At 37.6% G+C, this 18,451-nt stretch overlaps 1 protein-coding gene across 3 annotated transcripts in view; it reads right to left on the minus strand.

The window, feature by feature from the left end:
* Window positions 1–18,451, minus strand: part of ARMC4 (armadillo repeat containing 4) — a 141,271-nt gene that overhangs the window by 57,648 nt on the left and 65,172 nt on the right. For all 3 annotated transcript variants that reach the window (XM_032473528.1, XM_032473529.1, XM_032473530.1), the window contains exons 13-14: window positions 2,479–2,667; window positions 1,026–1,247 (exon numbers count right to left, since the gene is read on the minus strand). In XM_032473528.1, coding sequence (XP_032329419.1) covers window positions 1,026–1,247; window positions 2,479–2,667 — 411 coding nt within the window. The remainder of the gene's footprint in view (window positions 1–1,025; window positions 1,248–2,478; window positions 2,668–18,451) is intronic.

The following is an 18,451-nucleotide window of genomic DNA, read 5'->3' on the forward strand; positions in this document are numbered from 1 at the left end:
TTATAATGGAAAGGTTGACACATTTAAATGTAAATTGGGTTTAATTTCAGAAAAATTAACATCTTATTCTTCAGCTGTAATAGATTTAAAGGATAAGTTAAAATAATCACCTCAAAAAATTACCAATTGGCATTTTAGGAGTCTTATTCCTCCTAAGAGGTTTCATATTCAGCATATATTAAGTTGGATGGGATATGATTAACTGGCACTTTTATTAACTTTTGTCTGAAAGATAGAGCTCACTTTGGGCCTACATTTCAAAGTGTAAATGTATCAGGTTGTCATAGGCTCCAAATTGAGATAATAGACAGTAAAACTATATTGTGCAAGGAAACAAGCCATAGAAAAGAACTAGAATTTTAAATCAGTTTTTCCTAATACATGTAAGCTGTTCATGTACTGCTGATTTTTTATATTGATCACCATCAAAATATTCCATTCAGAAGCTCTTGGGTGTTTTCAGTGTATAGATACATCAAAGTCTATGTGCAGAAACTTCCCTGCCTGGATATTAGTTAAAGGCAAAGAAGGTTTGATGCGCAGGTTTTTTTTTTTTGGAAGAAACATGTTCTTCGAATTGGTTCTTTGCTTAAGGCCACGACTGGCCTGACTGTCTAGTTCTGTTTGTCAGCTTCTTTGCTGTTCAGTTGGTGCCTATATTTTAATATTTAAGTGCTAGGTAAATAGAATATTAAACAGAATTATGAATACCGCTGATTGTTCATGCACTATACATTTTCTTTCATCAAATTCAACTTATGGAGCAGCCACTTATTTAATTGAGCACATTATACATTCTTTGATTTAGAAAACATCTATCTCCATGCAACTTTTCTGCAGCATTAACCGTGAGAACAGTAACATATAGCTCATCTGCAGCTGTGACCCAACAAGAGGGCAGTTTTGTGTGTTCAAAAACCCCATTTAGTAAAACCTTAATATTACTTGCATGTCTTTCAAAAACAACAACAACAAACAACAACATTGACCCCACTTGGACTGAACCACAAAGCTCATCAACTTACCTTCACTGCGCCGTTCTCATGCATGGTGATGCAGTTATCAGCATCTTCTGAGAGCTGGTACAAGGCTTGGGCCGTCGTTCTGTGCACGTTGGTGTCATTTGATTTCAGGTAACGCACTAACAGACCCACTGCCCTGTGCTCACCGAAGGCCTCTCTGTTCCTGCCCCACATACAGCAGCGGGAGATAGCTTCTGCTAGATGCTGCCTCAGTTTGTCATTAGTCTGCACAAAGAAAATGAATTGGGGTATGTGCATCATAACAACCCTGTGAGATCATATTTATGCTCTAGAGGTTTATTACCCACTGGCTATTCAGGTGGTGTCTTGATGGGAAGTAGTATTTGGGTGGGTCACCAATGGATCAGGGTTCAATCCTGCGTTTTCTTTTTATGAACTGAGTGTAGTGTGTGCACCCACAGGTGGTCAGGTGTCTGACATGAGTTATTTGCCTCCTTTTGAGTAAGTCTACTCACAACACAGAATGACAGATCAGCAAGTGGTTTAGTAATAAAAGTAACTGAGTAATATTGGACATTCTTAAGGGAGCCCGTCGGTTGACTGGGATAAGAGGCTTCATTCTACTTCTTCTACGTCTGCAATTCCCCTTGGTCCCCAGAGGGAGAAAACAGTGCAGTAAACAATGACAGGTTCTGAGTCTGCCACTTTCCTTTCTGTGCTCTTTATGCAGACTGTATCCTTCTTTTTGTATATAATGACCTCCTATAAGTATAACTGAATAATGTTATAGTTTTCTGTTTATTAATCATACCGATCTCTTGATTCAGGCCATACCTTGGTGTCCTTAACTGAATCTGGCAGATACTCTTAGGAACTTAGTATTAGACTGGCCCTAAAAAGTGTTCTAGACCAAGCAGGCATCTAATGATTGAATTTCTGCTCTGTGACTTTTCTGCCAAGTGGTAGTCCAAGATATGCTCAAATACCTCTGGTCATGGTGAAGTCATTATCTCTCAAGGCTGCTTGTTCTATCTGGCACAGCTCTGGATAAACAATACAGTGATTGCCAAAGTCTTCCAGCTCAAGAATGCCATCAACCCATACTTGCTGAGCTGGGGCAGGCTCACTTAACTTCTAAAGTTGGCGTGAACAATTGTCTTTAGGCTCATGGCAATGATGATGGCGATGAAGATGAGAGCGAACACTTCCACAGTAACACTTACATTTGCCACCGCTTTACTTGCCAGCGATAAACGTAAAATAGCCTCTATTTTACAAGGATCTTGCATATTAATGTTTTACAGTTTAAAATACACTTTCACGTTATTAGTCTCACAGAAATTAAATGAGTTCACCAAACTCTCATACAGCATAAGTGATGGATATTAAACCTGAATTCAGATCTCTAGATTGATTTTAAGCTCACTGTTTTTGCCACTACACTGTGGTATCTTAACTTAATGTGCATTTTAAAATAAAAAGATGTGTTACTTACTGTATTTGCTATTTTGGACAATAAAGGGACAACGCCATAATCTGTGATAATAGCTAAATTTTCTTGATCTTTTGCTATGTTGGTAATAGCAGCACATACACTCGCCAGAACCTCTTTATTATCTGATTTCAGTAAACTGACGACAAGTTCCAAACCACCAATGAAGGAACGAACCATTTCTCCAGCATCCTAGATAACAATAAAAATAAAGAATATATCAAAAAGAAACCTACACTTACCATTTTTTTAAAAGCAGAAAGTAATAAAGCTGTGGAATATACCTTTGGCATGACAAACAAATTCAGTTTAATTTATTTATATATTACATATGACTTTTATGCATGTATGTATAAAATACGTGTGTGTATACATACACACAGAGACAATTCAGTTTCGACAAATATTTATCAAACAATTACGTGAGAGTCACTGTGATAACTACCAGGGATATAGAAGTTAACAAAGCACAGCTGAGTCTTATTTTTTTGCAGTAGTGATATCTCATTAAATCATTACAGAAACCAAATTAGCTGATACTGAACCACTGCTCCTAGGGGAAATATTAGGTTCCTGTGAGCGTCTGGCCACATTGTCATCAACTGATCAATACTTAACCTTGTTTTATGTGTGTGTTTCTGTTTAAAGACATCTCATTTCATATATTGTTCATTCATTAACATTAAAATCATGGACGACGCACTGTAACTCATGCCTGAATGAAGCTTATCTAATGTATTTTTCTCTCATCACAGCCTTCTTGTACTTAGGAACATCAGACAGCACTATGCATGGGGGCTATTTTAAAGAGTGAAATCACCAACTTAAAAAACCCCACAAAGTGTGGAAAATGTGGCACCAAGTAGACTGCAAAATGGATGCTTATTGATGGTGTGAGAACTGAAACAAGAATGCAAGGCACTGTCTTGTTCAACCACAGCTGTGTGCATGTGTGTTGGGCAATTTAAAATTTTCACTTCTCTGTGCATGTCCAAGAATGACTGAGAAAGTGCTGTGAGTGTTGCTTTGGGAGTTACAAAAAAATGTTAGCAAGTAGGTGAATTCCCAGACAGATTCTGTGAATAATGTAGATTGACTGTGTATAGTCTTTTGCCATCATGTTGCTTACAGTCTAGTGGGGAAGATGGCCATTAAGAAGTAACACGTAGAATGAGTAGCATGAAAGGGGAAGAGGTAAAGATATTACAAATGCATATAACAAGGGCCGTCAGCTGATGTAAAGATTCAACGATTGCCTTGGTGATATTTGCAAGCTATGGCTTAAGGGATGAGAGTAAGAGGTGGTGATGGTTTGGATGAGAGTGGTGGTCTAGGCCTGGAGAGAAGGGTGTGGATTTCCGAGGATTAATTGGAGAAGATAAGGATGAGTGATTTGGTGATGATCCTGATGCGCTGATGTTGGAAAGGCAGGGTTTGGTTTTGTTCTCTTTCGGTGGGAAAGGGTGGTGTTAGGTAACGGAAGACCAAATTGCCAACAAAGTACCCACAAGACATAATATAAGCTACTCAAGAGAAAACGAGAATCAAGGTGCTAGTATCCAACCAAAATGACCTACAAGCATGAAACTGTGTAAACACGGAAGACTTCAGGGAGTGATGTCAACAGAGGCCTTTCCTGAGGAGTCTACTTGAGAATGGGTGTCAGACTTCGAAAAGACTAGAGACCCTGACAAAAGGGTGGCAGTTTTCTTAAAATCTTTCAATGACTTCATTTCCTTCAGGATAAGGTCTAGCTGACATTCACAGTCTCAATGCCGCCCTCTTATCTCATTTCCTAGTACACTCTCACTCTTGCATCAACTATACTCCAGCCTCTGGGATTACTGTTGTTCCCTAAAGGACTATGTTTTTTGATATCTTTGACCAAGTTATTTTCTTTACCTGGAGTTTAGCCCTAGTAAACTACAAACTCCTACTTAGCTCTGAAAACTCTGACTCATCTCTTAATAGCAGCTTAAATAATGGCTCCTCAGTGACATGTCTCCTATCCCCCCGTCTCAGTGTTGGTCACTCCCTCCCCTCCATATTCTTGTAGATGGTTTTCTCCGAAACCCATTTCCTCATTCTCTCATGTTTGTCAGGACTTGCTTCCGTTTGGTTGTCTAATTCTCACACACAAGCATCAGGAGAGAGTGCCTCTAACCCAGACGTACTTCTTGACTGGCCCAAGCCTATCTGACGTCTCCTTCCCCTTGCCAACTATTTGCTTGGGGTGGGCTAGATAGCCCAGTTATGGCTAATGAGTTCTGAGATGATGACTCCTAGGAATCTTCTGAAGAAGTTTTTCCATTTATAAGAATACCTAGAATGACAGAACAGAAAGAGGCCAACAGCCTGGGTCCTCGAGGACATCGTTCACCTGCTGAGTCAACTACTCTGATCTGGTTATTTAAAACCAAAGGCATCTATAGTTGGTTGATTTCATCATATGTAAGTCTTTTCTTATGGGTTCTCTCCCCATTAACGTGCGAGTCCTTCGAGAGCAGAAGCACCTGGTCTCTTTCTTCGACTCTCACTTTGGACGTCATCTGGTGTCTGTCACTCAGAGGACTTTCAAATAAATGTTTGTTGAATTATGACAAAATAGAAGGAATAAGGGGACTATAACTTTAAGATACTTAACCACTGTCACAAACACTAAAAAGAAAAGTGTGTCAGCTATGTAGGATGGGATATAAACAGATAAGATCCGTTAGTCTCTCATTCTAGTGACTTCCTGATTCTCTCGCTGCTTTATCAGTGGAGGCGGTGAGCCACAGCACCGGGGCCGTCCTGGGAACAATAACAAAAATGACCACATCTGCCTCTGATCCAAGAGCTTCCTAAGATGCATGGTATGAGACACAGGGAGCCAAAGTCTCAATGAGGTCATGAGCACAGCTCACCGAGGTCTTGTAATGTTTATAATCTGTGGGACAGTGAATGTTAGGCTCCAGCCTACAGGCCCCTCCAAAGTTTGTTTGTTTTGAAGGTAAGACTTCTTTCTTTCCTTCCTTTATTTTTTTCTTTTTAGGTTTAATGATTTTAAACACATGACATCTTGCCTCACATAGTTTCTATGGAAAGGGAGACAGTATATTTGAGGATGGAAAAAGTAATTACTCTACCAAAACTGTCTCTCACTAATGCTAAGCGACTGGGCAAATTCACCACATTTTCCACCTTCTCACATATCTTAAAAACTAGTCTTTGCCAGTTTCACCAGTGGTACAATATTGGTTACAGACAATTCAAATTTTCATCTGTAATGGAAAAAACATTAATAATCATAGTGATAATACTAATAATAGTAATATAGTAAGAGCAGCCTAATTTTTTTTGGCAGTTTACAGAGGACTTCCACATACACTATCTCATCTGATCTCCACAGCTCTGCCTTAAGGAGACATGACATCCTCATTTTACAGACAGGAAGGCTAAGGGCTCATGCCCAGTTAGTGACAAAGATAAAAAGCAACTTTAGATATCCTGATTTCTCATTTAGAGTCTTTGCACAGCAACCTGTGTGCTTGGCCTTGGAAGTACTAACAATTGTAGTTGTCACATTAAAGCTAGTTTATAAACAGTCAGAAGAAGCTTCCCAATTTAAAGGGTTAATAATTCCAAAAGAGGTGAAGCTATTTTGCCAGTGACATTTCCTAAGACATACAAGAACCATAATTGAAAAAATTAAAAAAAAAAAAAGAATATGAAACACCTTCATACTGCTGTTAAAGTAACGTCTGAATGGCTGAATAGGTAGGAAACGGTGTCGAGTTCAAATTAAACAAAATTAAGTCAAATGCACCAATAAGATGAAAATAGAAAGTAGCAAAACACTTTTGGTTAAAATTCAACTAACAGGAAAATATTAAGACAGATTATTATTTACAGATTAATGAATAAAACAGAAAACTGGATGTTTGGCATAAAGCAATTAAACTAATGGGCATAAAATTCTCTCTCTTGCCTCCAGCAAAAAGAACAGGCAGTTTTCTGACGAGGTGAGATACACATAGTGCAACCGTAAAGCACATACAAGGCCTTAACAGGACTCAAGGCAAAAACTTGTGACCGGAAGGGCTATAAAAACACTGCTCTCTGCCATACAGAGACCACACGATGCGTAATATCGTATTTGAGAGAGATTTTAAAATAGCACATTGCGTATAAAAAATTTCAAAAATGCTACATTCATATTAGAATAGCATGTTAGAGAAACCAAAACTGAACAGGCAGATCTCGTCCAAAAGGTATATTCAATAAATTGCTTTCAAATTCTAAATATACCCACATAGACTCAAGGAGAGCAGGCGGCGTGTGGCTCTATCACAGTAAGATCCTTGTTCTATTCCTAGTAGTTAACAAGTCCTACAGCTTAAATATATACAAATACATATATATATACACTCATACATATATATATACACACAGACACATACATATATATGTATATATAATATCTCTGATTTAAAATTACCTTATAATTTCTAATGTAGTTCTTCAAAAATCAAAAGTAGAACATCAATTATTATTCCTTTCCTTCTGAACTGAAGGAAAAATAAATTAATTTCAGGTAAAATAAATGATTCAGTGGCTCACAGTTTAGATTTGTGCGGCAGAAAATGTATTAAACTTTGAAGGTGGCTTTACCCAATTAATTTACAAGCTAAATTTTTAAAAACTTTAATGGTTCTGATTTTTTTGTACTTCCTTAGCCTAATTTAAGATAATTTGCTCAAATATCACAGTCAGCAGCGATTTTCCGTTTTACTTTGTCCTGTGTTGATTCTGCTTTAGATGCAATATTCTGTTAATGAGGAGGCCTGAATTGTGAAGCACCTTTGTGCATCCAGAGGCTTATGTAGGTAATTAAATGACATTCTTAGCCAATGATGTATTTGAAAGTCAAGTTTATAAGTATAGATGCTAAACAAATACAAGTCATATTATCATAAAGTAGCTGCTATATGTAAATCTGTGCATATATATACATATATACTTAATTTTAAAATATATATGTTGAGAACCGTTTCTCACCTGTACTCAATAACCCATAGATTAAGATGGGTAAAACAATTTCTGATTAATACCCAATCAGATGCTTCTGAACAGTGAGTTGTGTAAATCAGGCTAAGAACAACACTTGAAACCATAATCTTGACTGAAAAAAAAATTAACTACATGAAATACTGCACTTCCAAAAAACCCCCAAAAAAACAAGGAATCTCCAATTCATGAAGAGATTGCTTTCCAAAAGTTTACTTGTTGGCTCTGTTATGTCACATTTTTTTCTATAAATATATGATTAGCTTCCCAGTTCGTCAGATCAGAGTCTCTTTAACTCATAATGAACCTGAGATGTAACATTCTACTACCTGCAGCTAATCCTCACTTTCATGAACGTTCCTTCTAACATCTGAAGCCAGATACCTGTTCTTCATCTTCTGTGTTGTGGACCTTTAATTTTCATAGTAAATGGTTTCCACTGGTCTCCCCTCTCATTTCTCAGAGTTTCTCTGAAAACACACCCAGAGTTTAACACAGTTCTAGATGTGGTCTGCCTAGAGCAGAGTGTGGCAGAATCCTTACCTCCTATGATCTCGACACAGAGCTTCTGCTCGTGTGGCCAACTGCATGCACTGTTTCAGTGGCTATAGTGCCCGATTTGTTCATGTTAAGCTTTGCAGTCAGCCAAAATCCCTATGTCTTTTACAAGTGAATTACTACACAACCAGAAGTCTCATTCCTTGCACTTATGTGAGTCCTAGCTACTTTTCATTGCATAAATTGTGTTGAACAATTTTCATGTGAATGGGATAAGATTTTAGATGTAAATCTGACATGGTGAAATTTGTCTATCTCTATGTAATACTTTGAGAAATCAAGAGAGCCATCTGGGATATTTTGAGGTGAATAATTTATCCAAACATCATCATGTTTAAAAAAAAAATTCTGTAGGGAGGCAAAAAAAAAATCTAGTTTTTAAGGCAGTAGCTCTCAAACTTTGTGGCACATGAGAATTACTCAGGGGAACTTCTAACATTCCATCAGCTCAAGTTGCACCCTATCCCACTTAAAGCAGAATGTACGGCAGCAGGAGCCAGCATCTATAAAGATCTCTAGGTGATTCCAGTGTGCATCAAAGTCTCGGAACCAGTGGTTTAAGAGTTTAAGTCACATAGTGGGAAAAGCTGGGGACATAGCTCAGTTTCATCCCTATCAGCTATGTAGTTTGGAGCCAGCTACTTAACTTCTCTAAGCTTCAATTGCCTCATTTGTAAAATGGAGCTAATAATAGTATTAATCTCTTGAGAGTTGTTAAGAGGATAAATATAAAATATATAACAAGGTGCCTGGCATATAATAATAGCTGTTATTAGTGTAATTTTCTAATTATTTTGAGTATGCACTTGTTACCAATAGTCTGTACAACTAAAACATCAACTTAGTTGAATTGAACTTGCAGTTTATTTGAGTCCACATATCATCCACCTGGGTGAATGTGTTCAGTGTACATGACTCAGGTAGCAAAAAACATTTCACTATGTAATCAATCCTATTTTGAAATCCAAAGAAGAATGAGTCGGCAAAACTATATCTTTGGCTGTGGTTAGATAATATATCTATGTTTATGTATATCATTTAAACCACTTTCATTCATCCATACCTCCATCCATTTATTCATCTGGCAAACTAGGAGCCTCAGAAATGTAAGATGCTATTTCACACTGTAGGATTCAAAATAAGTAAGACCCAGATCAGTAGCTCTCAGCCTTGGTTTCATATTATAATCGCCCGAGGTAATTTTCCAGAAAGATGAATGCCTAGAGCTTAGTCTCAATATACAGAACAAGGGTAAAGCTGTTGCATGAGAATCTTTTTTTTTTTTTTTGAAGCTCTGAAGATAATGTGTATCCAGACTAGAGAATAACCAGTCTGCATAATTATCAAATTGTGTTGCTGTTACTTCCAAAATACTACCATCAGTATAAAAATGATTAACTCAGTTAGCCCACATTTGAGTCCAAATTTAAGAGTAAACAGAGGAGAAGCACTTGTGGAATGGTAGAATAAGGATCTGATCCTCTATAACAACAGTGGGGACACTAGCCGAAAAATGGCAAAAATCAGCATTTTGGGAACTCTTGAATTTAATGAAAGGCTTGTAACAAGGAGTATTTATTCAAGAAAAATGGCTGAACCTCAGTAAGAACAGTGAGTTTTGTGGCATTTTAATTTTCCTATCTTCTCCCCAGCTCTGTAGTAGCCTTGAAATCCAATGGCCTTGCAACCATGGTATCTGGGAAACCTACAGCCTGGCAGCCACAGGAAGGGAAGAGTGGGTTTGGGGCTCCCCACAAAGCCCTGTTCCAACAGCATGGTCTCTATTTGATCTGAATGGCAACTTCTAGGAAAAGCTCCAAAGGCTTGTCTTTACCTCAGAGCTCATTCAGTGAGGAAAGTCCTATCCTCAGGATGTGTCATAAAAAACAAACAAACAAAAACAAACAAAACAAAACAAAACAAAACAAAAAACCACCAGTGGCAATTATTTAACATAAAATATGTTTGAGAGGGTAATACTAGTTGGCACAAACAAAAGGTCAACCAAAAAAAAAAAAAAAAAAAAGGCAGGAAAATCTTGGAAATGAGATGTCTATAGAGGGCTTTGAAAAACCCAGCATATTCCTGGGGATCTAAAATGCAACATGTAAGTGCAGGGCTATGCACATGCTCAGAAAAGACCTGAGACAACCATAACTGCTCACCTCTGGCCGACCACAAGGCTCTGCACAAGCAGAAATGAAGGGTAAGACAGACCAGCAGGCTGTTGGAGTGTTCAATGTGTGCCATAAAACACATACAGAGCCCTCTTCAGAGGGTGAGGAATCTAATGATGCATAGTGTTTCAGGCCATCTCTGCCAACTCATCAGCATGAGCTAACTAAGCAGAAACCTCAGTGGCCACACTGAAAAGGAATATAGGTGTTACAGAATTAGTCAAAGAAAGTCTCTAAAACAATAGCAAAACTACAACAAGTAGCAACAACAAAACCCCCAAGAAGGGGGGAATCTGATTTCCAGATTTCCTAAATTATATTATTTTAAATACAAGGCTTATAACAAAAAGATATGATATATACAAAAAAAGAGAGAAGTCTGCCACAAAGTATGCCTCAGGGAAAGAAAGCAGGTAATAAAATCTGACTGTAAAGGAGGCTGGACCACACTGGACTTAGTAGACAAAGACTTCACATGAACTATTATCAACATGTTCAAGGGACGAAAGGAAACCATGCTTAAGCAGTTAAAGTTTGAGAACAATGTCTCAGGGAGCAGAGAATGTTAATAAAAAGGTTTATTTAAAAAAGAATCAATTAGAAATTCTAGAGTTGAAGTTCAGTAACTGAAATGGAAAATATACTACATGGGGCCAACATCAGATTTGAGCAATGAGAAGAAGGACTCAGTGAACTTGTAGATAGGTAGGTTCAGATTATCTAGTCTGAGGATCCAAACAAAAATGAACGAAGAAAAATGAACACATTCTCAGAGACCTACAGTATACTGTCAAGCATATCAACCTACATACATGGGAGATCTGGGAGAAGAGACAGAGAGAGGGACAGAAAGTATATTTGAAGAAATAATGGCAAAAGCTTCCCAAATTTGATAAAAATACTTTAACCTATATATTCAAGTATCTTAATGAATTCCAAGAAGAATAAACTCAGATACACACCTAGACACATCATAGATAAACAGTTTAAAGACAAAGAGAGAAGCTTGAAAGTTGCAAGCTGTACTTGAAAGGTGTACATGTCTCAAGACGTACAAGGAAACTTCATTAATACCAATAGCTGACTTCTCATCAGAGAGCATGGAGAAATTACCAAGATGGTAGACTCAGAAGTTCCAGACACTTGTTCTCCCATGGAAATGTTAACTAACGGGCTGACTAAAGTAACTTTATAGGAACTCCGGAAACCAGTTCAGAGATCTATAGCAAATAAGCAAACACTGAAACAAGAAAGAGTCACATTCAATACTTGAGGAAATTTCCAGGCATTTTTACTTGCATATGTCCCATCCCCTTCCTGGCAATGCTACAGTGTGGTCAGGAGGAAGCAGACCAATTCCCAGTTCCCTCCCTTGGCCAGAACAAGAGGAGTGCAAATGATTTGCAACATTCTAGCCTGTGTATGAGCTACCTGAGAGACTGCTTTCTGTCTCACATGCCTAAGAACTTAGATGGGAAATTGTGGCAGACTCTGGATCTCAGGTGGCAGAAGCTATGGAAGGCAATGATAGGCATTGTGGGGCATGAAAACTGCAGGAGGACTGCAGACTCACATACACCTTGGGGCAAGAGATTATAAGAAGAGGAATAAAATAGAACATCTAAGGCCCCAAGAAAAAGCTGAGGTGAGACTCTTTGGGAAATTAAGACTTTAAAAAGCAGATTTTTAAAAGTGGATTCACAGGCCAAGATAAAACATACGCTCAGAAAAAATCTGAGATGCCCTTACACCTTTACCCTGGGTTATTCCAGCAGGAATGACAAGAGTGACTAGTGAAGGTCTTCCAAGCTAATCTGCAACAACTAGGAGAGGTGGCTGTTTTTTCAAATGCCCAGTTTTCAACAAAAGTAGTCACAAGATATACCAAGAAAAAGGGAAGCATGGATCATTCAAAGGAACAGAATAAATCTCCAAAAACCAACCCTGAAGAAACAAATGCATCAGACTTAAAATGTATCAGGTAAAGACTGTAAAACATCTAAAGTATGATCAAAGAGCTCAAGGGATACACAAAGAATTCAAAGAAACAAGGAAAATAATATAGAAACAAAAGGAGAATATCAACAAAAAAGATAGAAATTATTTTTAAAAAACCAGAAATTTTGGAACTGAAAAATATAATAACTGAATTGAAAAATGCACTAGAGGAGTAAAATTACAGACTCAAACAAGCAGAAGAAAGAACAAGTGAACTTCATTTGAAATTAGTAAGTCTAAGGAGCAAAAAAAAAAAAACAGAGAGAGAGAGACTTAAATGACACCATCAACAGATCATTATATTTATTATGGGAGTCCCAAAAGAAAAAAAGGGGGGGGGGCAGAGATATCACTTGAAGAAATAATGGCTGAAAACATTCCAAATCTGAGTAAACACATGGATATACAAACCCAAGGGGCTCAGTATGCTCTGGGATAAACCTAGAGAGACCCCTGCTGACTGAGACTCTTTAAGATCAAACTGTTGAAAGACAAAGAGAGGATCAGTAAAGCAGCAGAAGAAAAGCAGCTCCCACCGCCAGGGAGCTCCCAGCGTGAGTGCCAGTGGGCTTCTTCACAGAAACCGCGCGGGCCAGAAAGCAGCTGGGTGACATATTTAAAGGTCTGGGGTTAAAAAAAAAAAACAAAAAGCAACAACAACTATCAACTGAGAAAGTCTGTCTTCGACAAAATTGTCCTTCAAGAAGGAAGGAGAAATTAAGAAATTCCCAGACAGCCAATAGCTGAGGGAGTTACCACTATTTCTGCCATAAAAGAAATGATCAAGGAAGTCCCTTCAAGTTGAAATGAAAGGATACTAGACAGCAACCTGAAGCCACACAGAAGTATAAAGTTCTCTGATAAAAGTAAATAGAAGAATTGAAACAGCAGTGTTATTATAGTAATTTGGTTTATAACCCCATTTTTTTTACAAGATTTAAAAAACAAATTCGTAAGAATAATTATAAATCTGTTATTGGATATGCAACATATAAAGATATAATTTGTGACACTGATGACATCAAGGGGAGTGGAAAAGTGGAACTGTAAAGGAGTAGAGTTTCTGCAAGTTTTTAGCATCAGTTTAAGATAAACTGTGTCGTAACTTTAGGATACTGCATGTAATACCCATGGTAACCACGAAGAAAATGTCTATAGAGTATACACAACAGGAACCAAGAAGAGAATAAAAGTGTATCACTACAGAAAATCAGCTAAACACAAAGGAAGGCACTAATGAATGAAATGAGGGACAAAAAAGCATAAAACATACAGAAAACAGGTATCAAAATAGCAAAAGTAAGTGCTTCCCTATCAGTAATTACTCTAAATGTAAGTGGATTCAACTCCCCAATTAAAATACAGAGTTGGGCAGAATGGATTAAAAAAAATACAAAGAGATCCAACAATATGTTGTCTACAGGAGATTCACTGTAGATATAAGGACACACATAGGTTGAAAGTAAACATATGGGAAAAGATATTCCATGAAAAGCCAAAAACTAAGAAAAAAAAAAGACAAAGAAGGATGTAAAATAATAAAAGGGTCAGTTTGACTAGATACAATACAATAATTATAAACATTATATACCAACATCAGAGCTCAAAAGTATATGATGCAGATGTTGACAGAAATGAAGGAAGAAATAGACAGCTCCTCAAAACAATAGTCAGATACTTCAGTGCCCCACTTTCAATCATGGATCAATCAATAAGGAAATAGAGGAATTAAGTGAAAAACACTCTACCCAACAACAGCACAATATACATTTTTCTTAAGTGCACACAGAACATTCTCAGACAATATTTTAGGCCTCAAAACCAGCATAATAAAAAAAAAGATTGAAATCATACAAAATATCTTTTCTGAGTGTAATAATTGAATGAAAATAGAACTCAACAACAGAAAGAAAACTGGAAAATACACAAATACATGGTTATGAAACAGTGCACTTGTAGATAACCACGGGGTTAAAGAAGAAACCACTCTATTTCCTAAAGAAGAAAACTGAAAAACAGTAGAGAAAATCAGTGACACCAAGAGCTGGCTATTCTAAAAGGTCAACAAAATTAGCAGATCTTTAGCTAGACTAATGAAGGGAAAGAGAGAGAGAGAAGATTCCAATCCAAAATGAGAGAAGGGACATAACCATCCATTTAGGGAAATAAGGATTGTAAGAGAAACAATTGTTTGCCTACAAACTGGATAACCTAGAAGAAATGGGTGAACTTCTAGAAACAGGTAACCTACCAAGACTGAATCATGAAGAAATAGAAAATATGGACACATTTATAGCTGTTAAGGAAACTGAATCAGTAATCCCTTACCTTCCAACAAAGAAAAGCCCAGGACTGGATGGCTTCACTAGTCAATGTTTCTGAACATTTAAATAAGAATTAACAACAATCCTCCTCAAACGCTTGCAGAGAATTGAAGCAAGAGGTAACACTCCCAAACTCAGGGTAAGAGTCTAGCATTACCATGATGCCAAAGCCAGATAAAGACACCACAAAAACCGAAAACTACAGACTAATATTGCTTATGAATATTGATGAAAAATCCTCAACAAAACACTAAAAAACCATATTCAATAAGGATTATACACCGTGACAAAGTGAAATTTATTCCTGGAATAATATGGTTCAAATCAGTAAAAAAAAAAAAAAAGAAAATCAGAGTGCTACCCGACATGAACAGAATGAAGGCTAAAACCCACCAAGAGCGTGTCATTTGAGGCGGAAAAGCATTTGACAAATTTTAACATCCTCACGTGATTAAAAAGGAAAATTCAGCAAACTAGGAGTGGAAGAAAACGGTCTTAACATAATAAAGGCCATATAGGAAAGACACACAGCTGACATCATGCTCAGTGGTGAAAGACGGCAAGTTTCTCTCCAGGATTGGGAACTAGACAAGTATGCCTGCTTTCAGGGAATATAGCCAATATTTTACAGTAACTGTAAATGGAATATAGCTTTTAAAAACTGTGAATCACTATATTGTACAAGTGAAACTTTAAAATATTGTACATCAACTGTACCTCAATTTAAAAACAAAAAAAGCTGTATGCCTGGAGAGAAGGAAGGACACAAACTTGCAATGAAGAACTGGGGTCCCAGGCAGGTGTCTGAGTCAGTGAATTTTGAGATGGCACAGTTTCTGACGGTGACAGATGCAGGATGTGACCCTGGGCATTCTCAGCTGAGGTGGGGATGATGATATGATTAACTTAATGGACGAGATTATTAGTTTAATCAAGTAACTGGTGACTGATAAACTGTACTTTCAAAGTGGTTAAATGGTTTCCTATGCAGCTAACTGTTGGCACAATTTTGTATAGAACAGGCTATGTCTTTAGTGGTAACTTTCTGTTTTGTACGTTACACCTCTGACAGTTCTATCCCTTCCTAAGCCAGCAACCTCCCTCGGAGCCCTGTTTGGAGTCGGAGTTGAGAAGCCCGGAACGGAAGAACGGTAGCAAGGCAGGAGGGGGGTCCGGGTGAAAGCCGCAGATTTGACCTGGGGATAGCGGTCCTTTTCAGCTGCGATGTGAAGACGACTTTGTAACATCCTCACTTTTATCTTGGCCCTTCATGTGCCCACTTGGAAATCTGGCACACAGAAGTATCTGCAATACAGTTCACTTTAGTTTATAGGATTTTAGAAACTGGGGGCCAGATGAGGAGCATACTTTGAACTATTTGGTGGCTTAAAAATGATAGCTGACCACAAATAGGCCAGCCCCCCAAACACGGATTACATTTTAACAGGTTTTCAATGTGTTTATAAAAAAAACAATACAGCCACTTTGGCACACCGTGGACAGCTACACATTCTACGGCCCGAACATGACCACAGTGGATCTCCTCCGCGTTTGTGGCAGAGTTCTTAGTACGAAACCACAGCCCTGCACCCTTTTTCCCCAGCTTCTCTTTGGCTTCCTGATTGGGCCTGGCTCACCGGGCAGCTGAAGTTAAACAGAAGGTGATGTCAGATTCCCGTCCTGTTTGATCAGCTGTGCTCTGTCCCACCTGTACTCAGGCAGCTGGCCTCATCACGCCTGGGGCTCAGCGTCTGGAGAAGGTCGCCCAAGCTTGTATCCCAGCCGCACAGAAATGAACCTTCTCTTCTCTTTGGGGGGATGATCTCAAGTATCTCCTGATTGGCTTCTCTGTTTGGGGCAGATCCTTAGGCCGCTGGTTTTGAAATTACCAGAGGTTTTTTTTTTCTCTCCAAGATCAAAGTTCAAAAGCAGACATTACTTTCTAAACAAGTAGCAAAATTAGATTCAAGAATGTTATGGGGGTGGGGCGGAGGATATAGGTCAATTGGTAGAGCGCATGCTTAGCAAGCACGAGGTCCTGGGTTCAATCCCCAGTACCTCCACTAAGTAAGTAAATAAACAAACAAACAAACAAACAAACCTAAATACCTACCCCCTCAAAAAGTAAAACAAAATAAAATAAAAATTAAAAAAGAAAAGAAGGTTACAAGGCCAGTCTCATGGGTGTATTACTGATTTGGAAGACAGATTATTTGTTTTCTTCCTAGTGCTACAGCTGACTTATTATATAGAGTATTGATTTTAAAGTAAGAATACCTGTTTCCCATCTAATTCACAAGGAAGTGGTGATTATAAATTAACATGAATTACGTGGGTCACTTCTTATGAAAAGGCCAATAAATATATTTAAACTTTTACTTTTTTCTCAATGAAAACTTTAAAAAGTCATTAATGAGAAGAAACAGAATTAAGGAAATTACTTTAAATACTATCTTACAGCATTCACAAAAAGAAAATATTTAAAAAGCCATGATTATTTTAAGAAAGAAACATGATTCATGAATGCTGGCAAAAGGCTTGAAAGTGATTGTAAGTGATGTAACACAATTATACATTCCTTATGAATGTCTGTAATTTTTCATTATCTTATTATTCATGGAGCACAACTTTGAGTTGATTTTCTGCAGCAGAGAATTTGGGTTCTTAAGAACAAAGGATTTAATACATGGAATTTTGCCAGATTCAGTTGTTGCATTCTTTACATCACAAGATCATAACACTGAGCACCTGTTCAACCACTGTTTTTCTCCAAAAATATGTTTGATCATTCAGCTGGAAAGGAACAGCTTTTCACTTCCATTTACAAATCTCTCACACTTTTCACAAAGCAGCTCTCTCTGCAACCAAACTCACAGCTCATGAATTTTACTAAATAACATCACTGCAGAGGTCACACCTTAAGGACATCCTTCCTTTTAAGTAATCTTAACTAGAAAATAGCAACAAAGTTTCCTTAAGCCTTAAATGCTACCCTTTTAAATAAGACTACTCAGAAAGACATGCGGTGAATTTTCTGTAATTGGTTCACTTTAGTTCAGCCTCTGTTTTTAGCTCTTGATAGACTGAAGAATATTGAGTCTTTTTTTAACTGAAGATGCTTATTTCCTGTCTTAAATATTCTTTCAAGTTTTATGTAAGACCATAAAACAGACTCTGATTTCACACTCTGATCTTTCAATCATGTAGGGAATGGACAGATAATTATTAAGCTGGCAAAACATTTCTTTTTTACTAAGTACATTTTCTTTATCATTGATAAGCAATCAAAAACCGTAATATACTGACTTACTTGAAAATAAGGGGAAATTTTAAGCTTTCTAATTGAGACACTGGTCTCCTGATAGAAGTATCAATACTTTTTACTACAAAACCCGCACATTCCATTTGTCTGATACATCTAATCACAACATAATTACAATGCAAATACAATGCCAACTTACACAGGGACTCTATTTGCCACAGTCACCCACAATTCATTAGTGAAGGCTTTGATTCTGCTACTTTGTTGTCTAGTTCATTTACTGATGGGTAGCTTTAAGTATTTCTCAGCAAGAAAAGTGGCAATCCATTCACTAGAAGTAATTTTCACATCTCATTTTCTTAACAGATCTGAAAATGTGTTCTAATGTATGTGCTGTTAACAATATAAAAAATAGGTAACATCTGTTCTGAGCAGTTGACATTTCACCATATCCACTCCACATGGACACATGCACAGCGTGCTTAGATTTCACAGTGCCTGACAGATGTGCAAGGACCCTTAAGTAGCAATAACTTGGCTGAAGGCACGTCTTGTGCTTTCTGCTCATTGGCGCTGCTCTTGGCGGTAACTGACAATGGCTGGTTTCT

This window comes from Camelus ferus, chromosome 35 (assembly GCF_009834535.1).
Source record: "Camelus ferus isolate YT-003-E chromosome 35, BCGSAC_Cfer_1.0, whole genome shotgun sequence".
In the NCBI taxonomy this organism is placed as follows: domain Eukaryota; kingdom Metazoa; phylum Chordata; class Mammalia; order Artiodactyla; family Camelidae; genus Camelus; species Camelus ferus.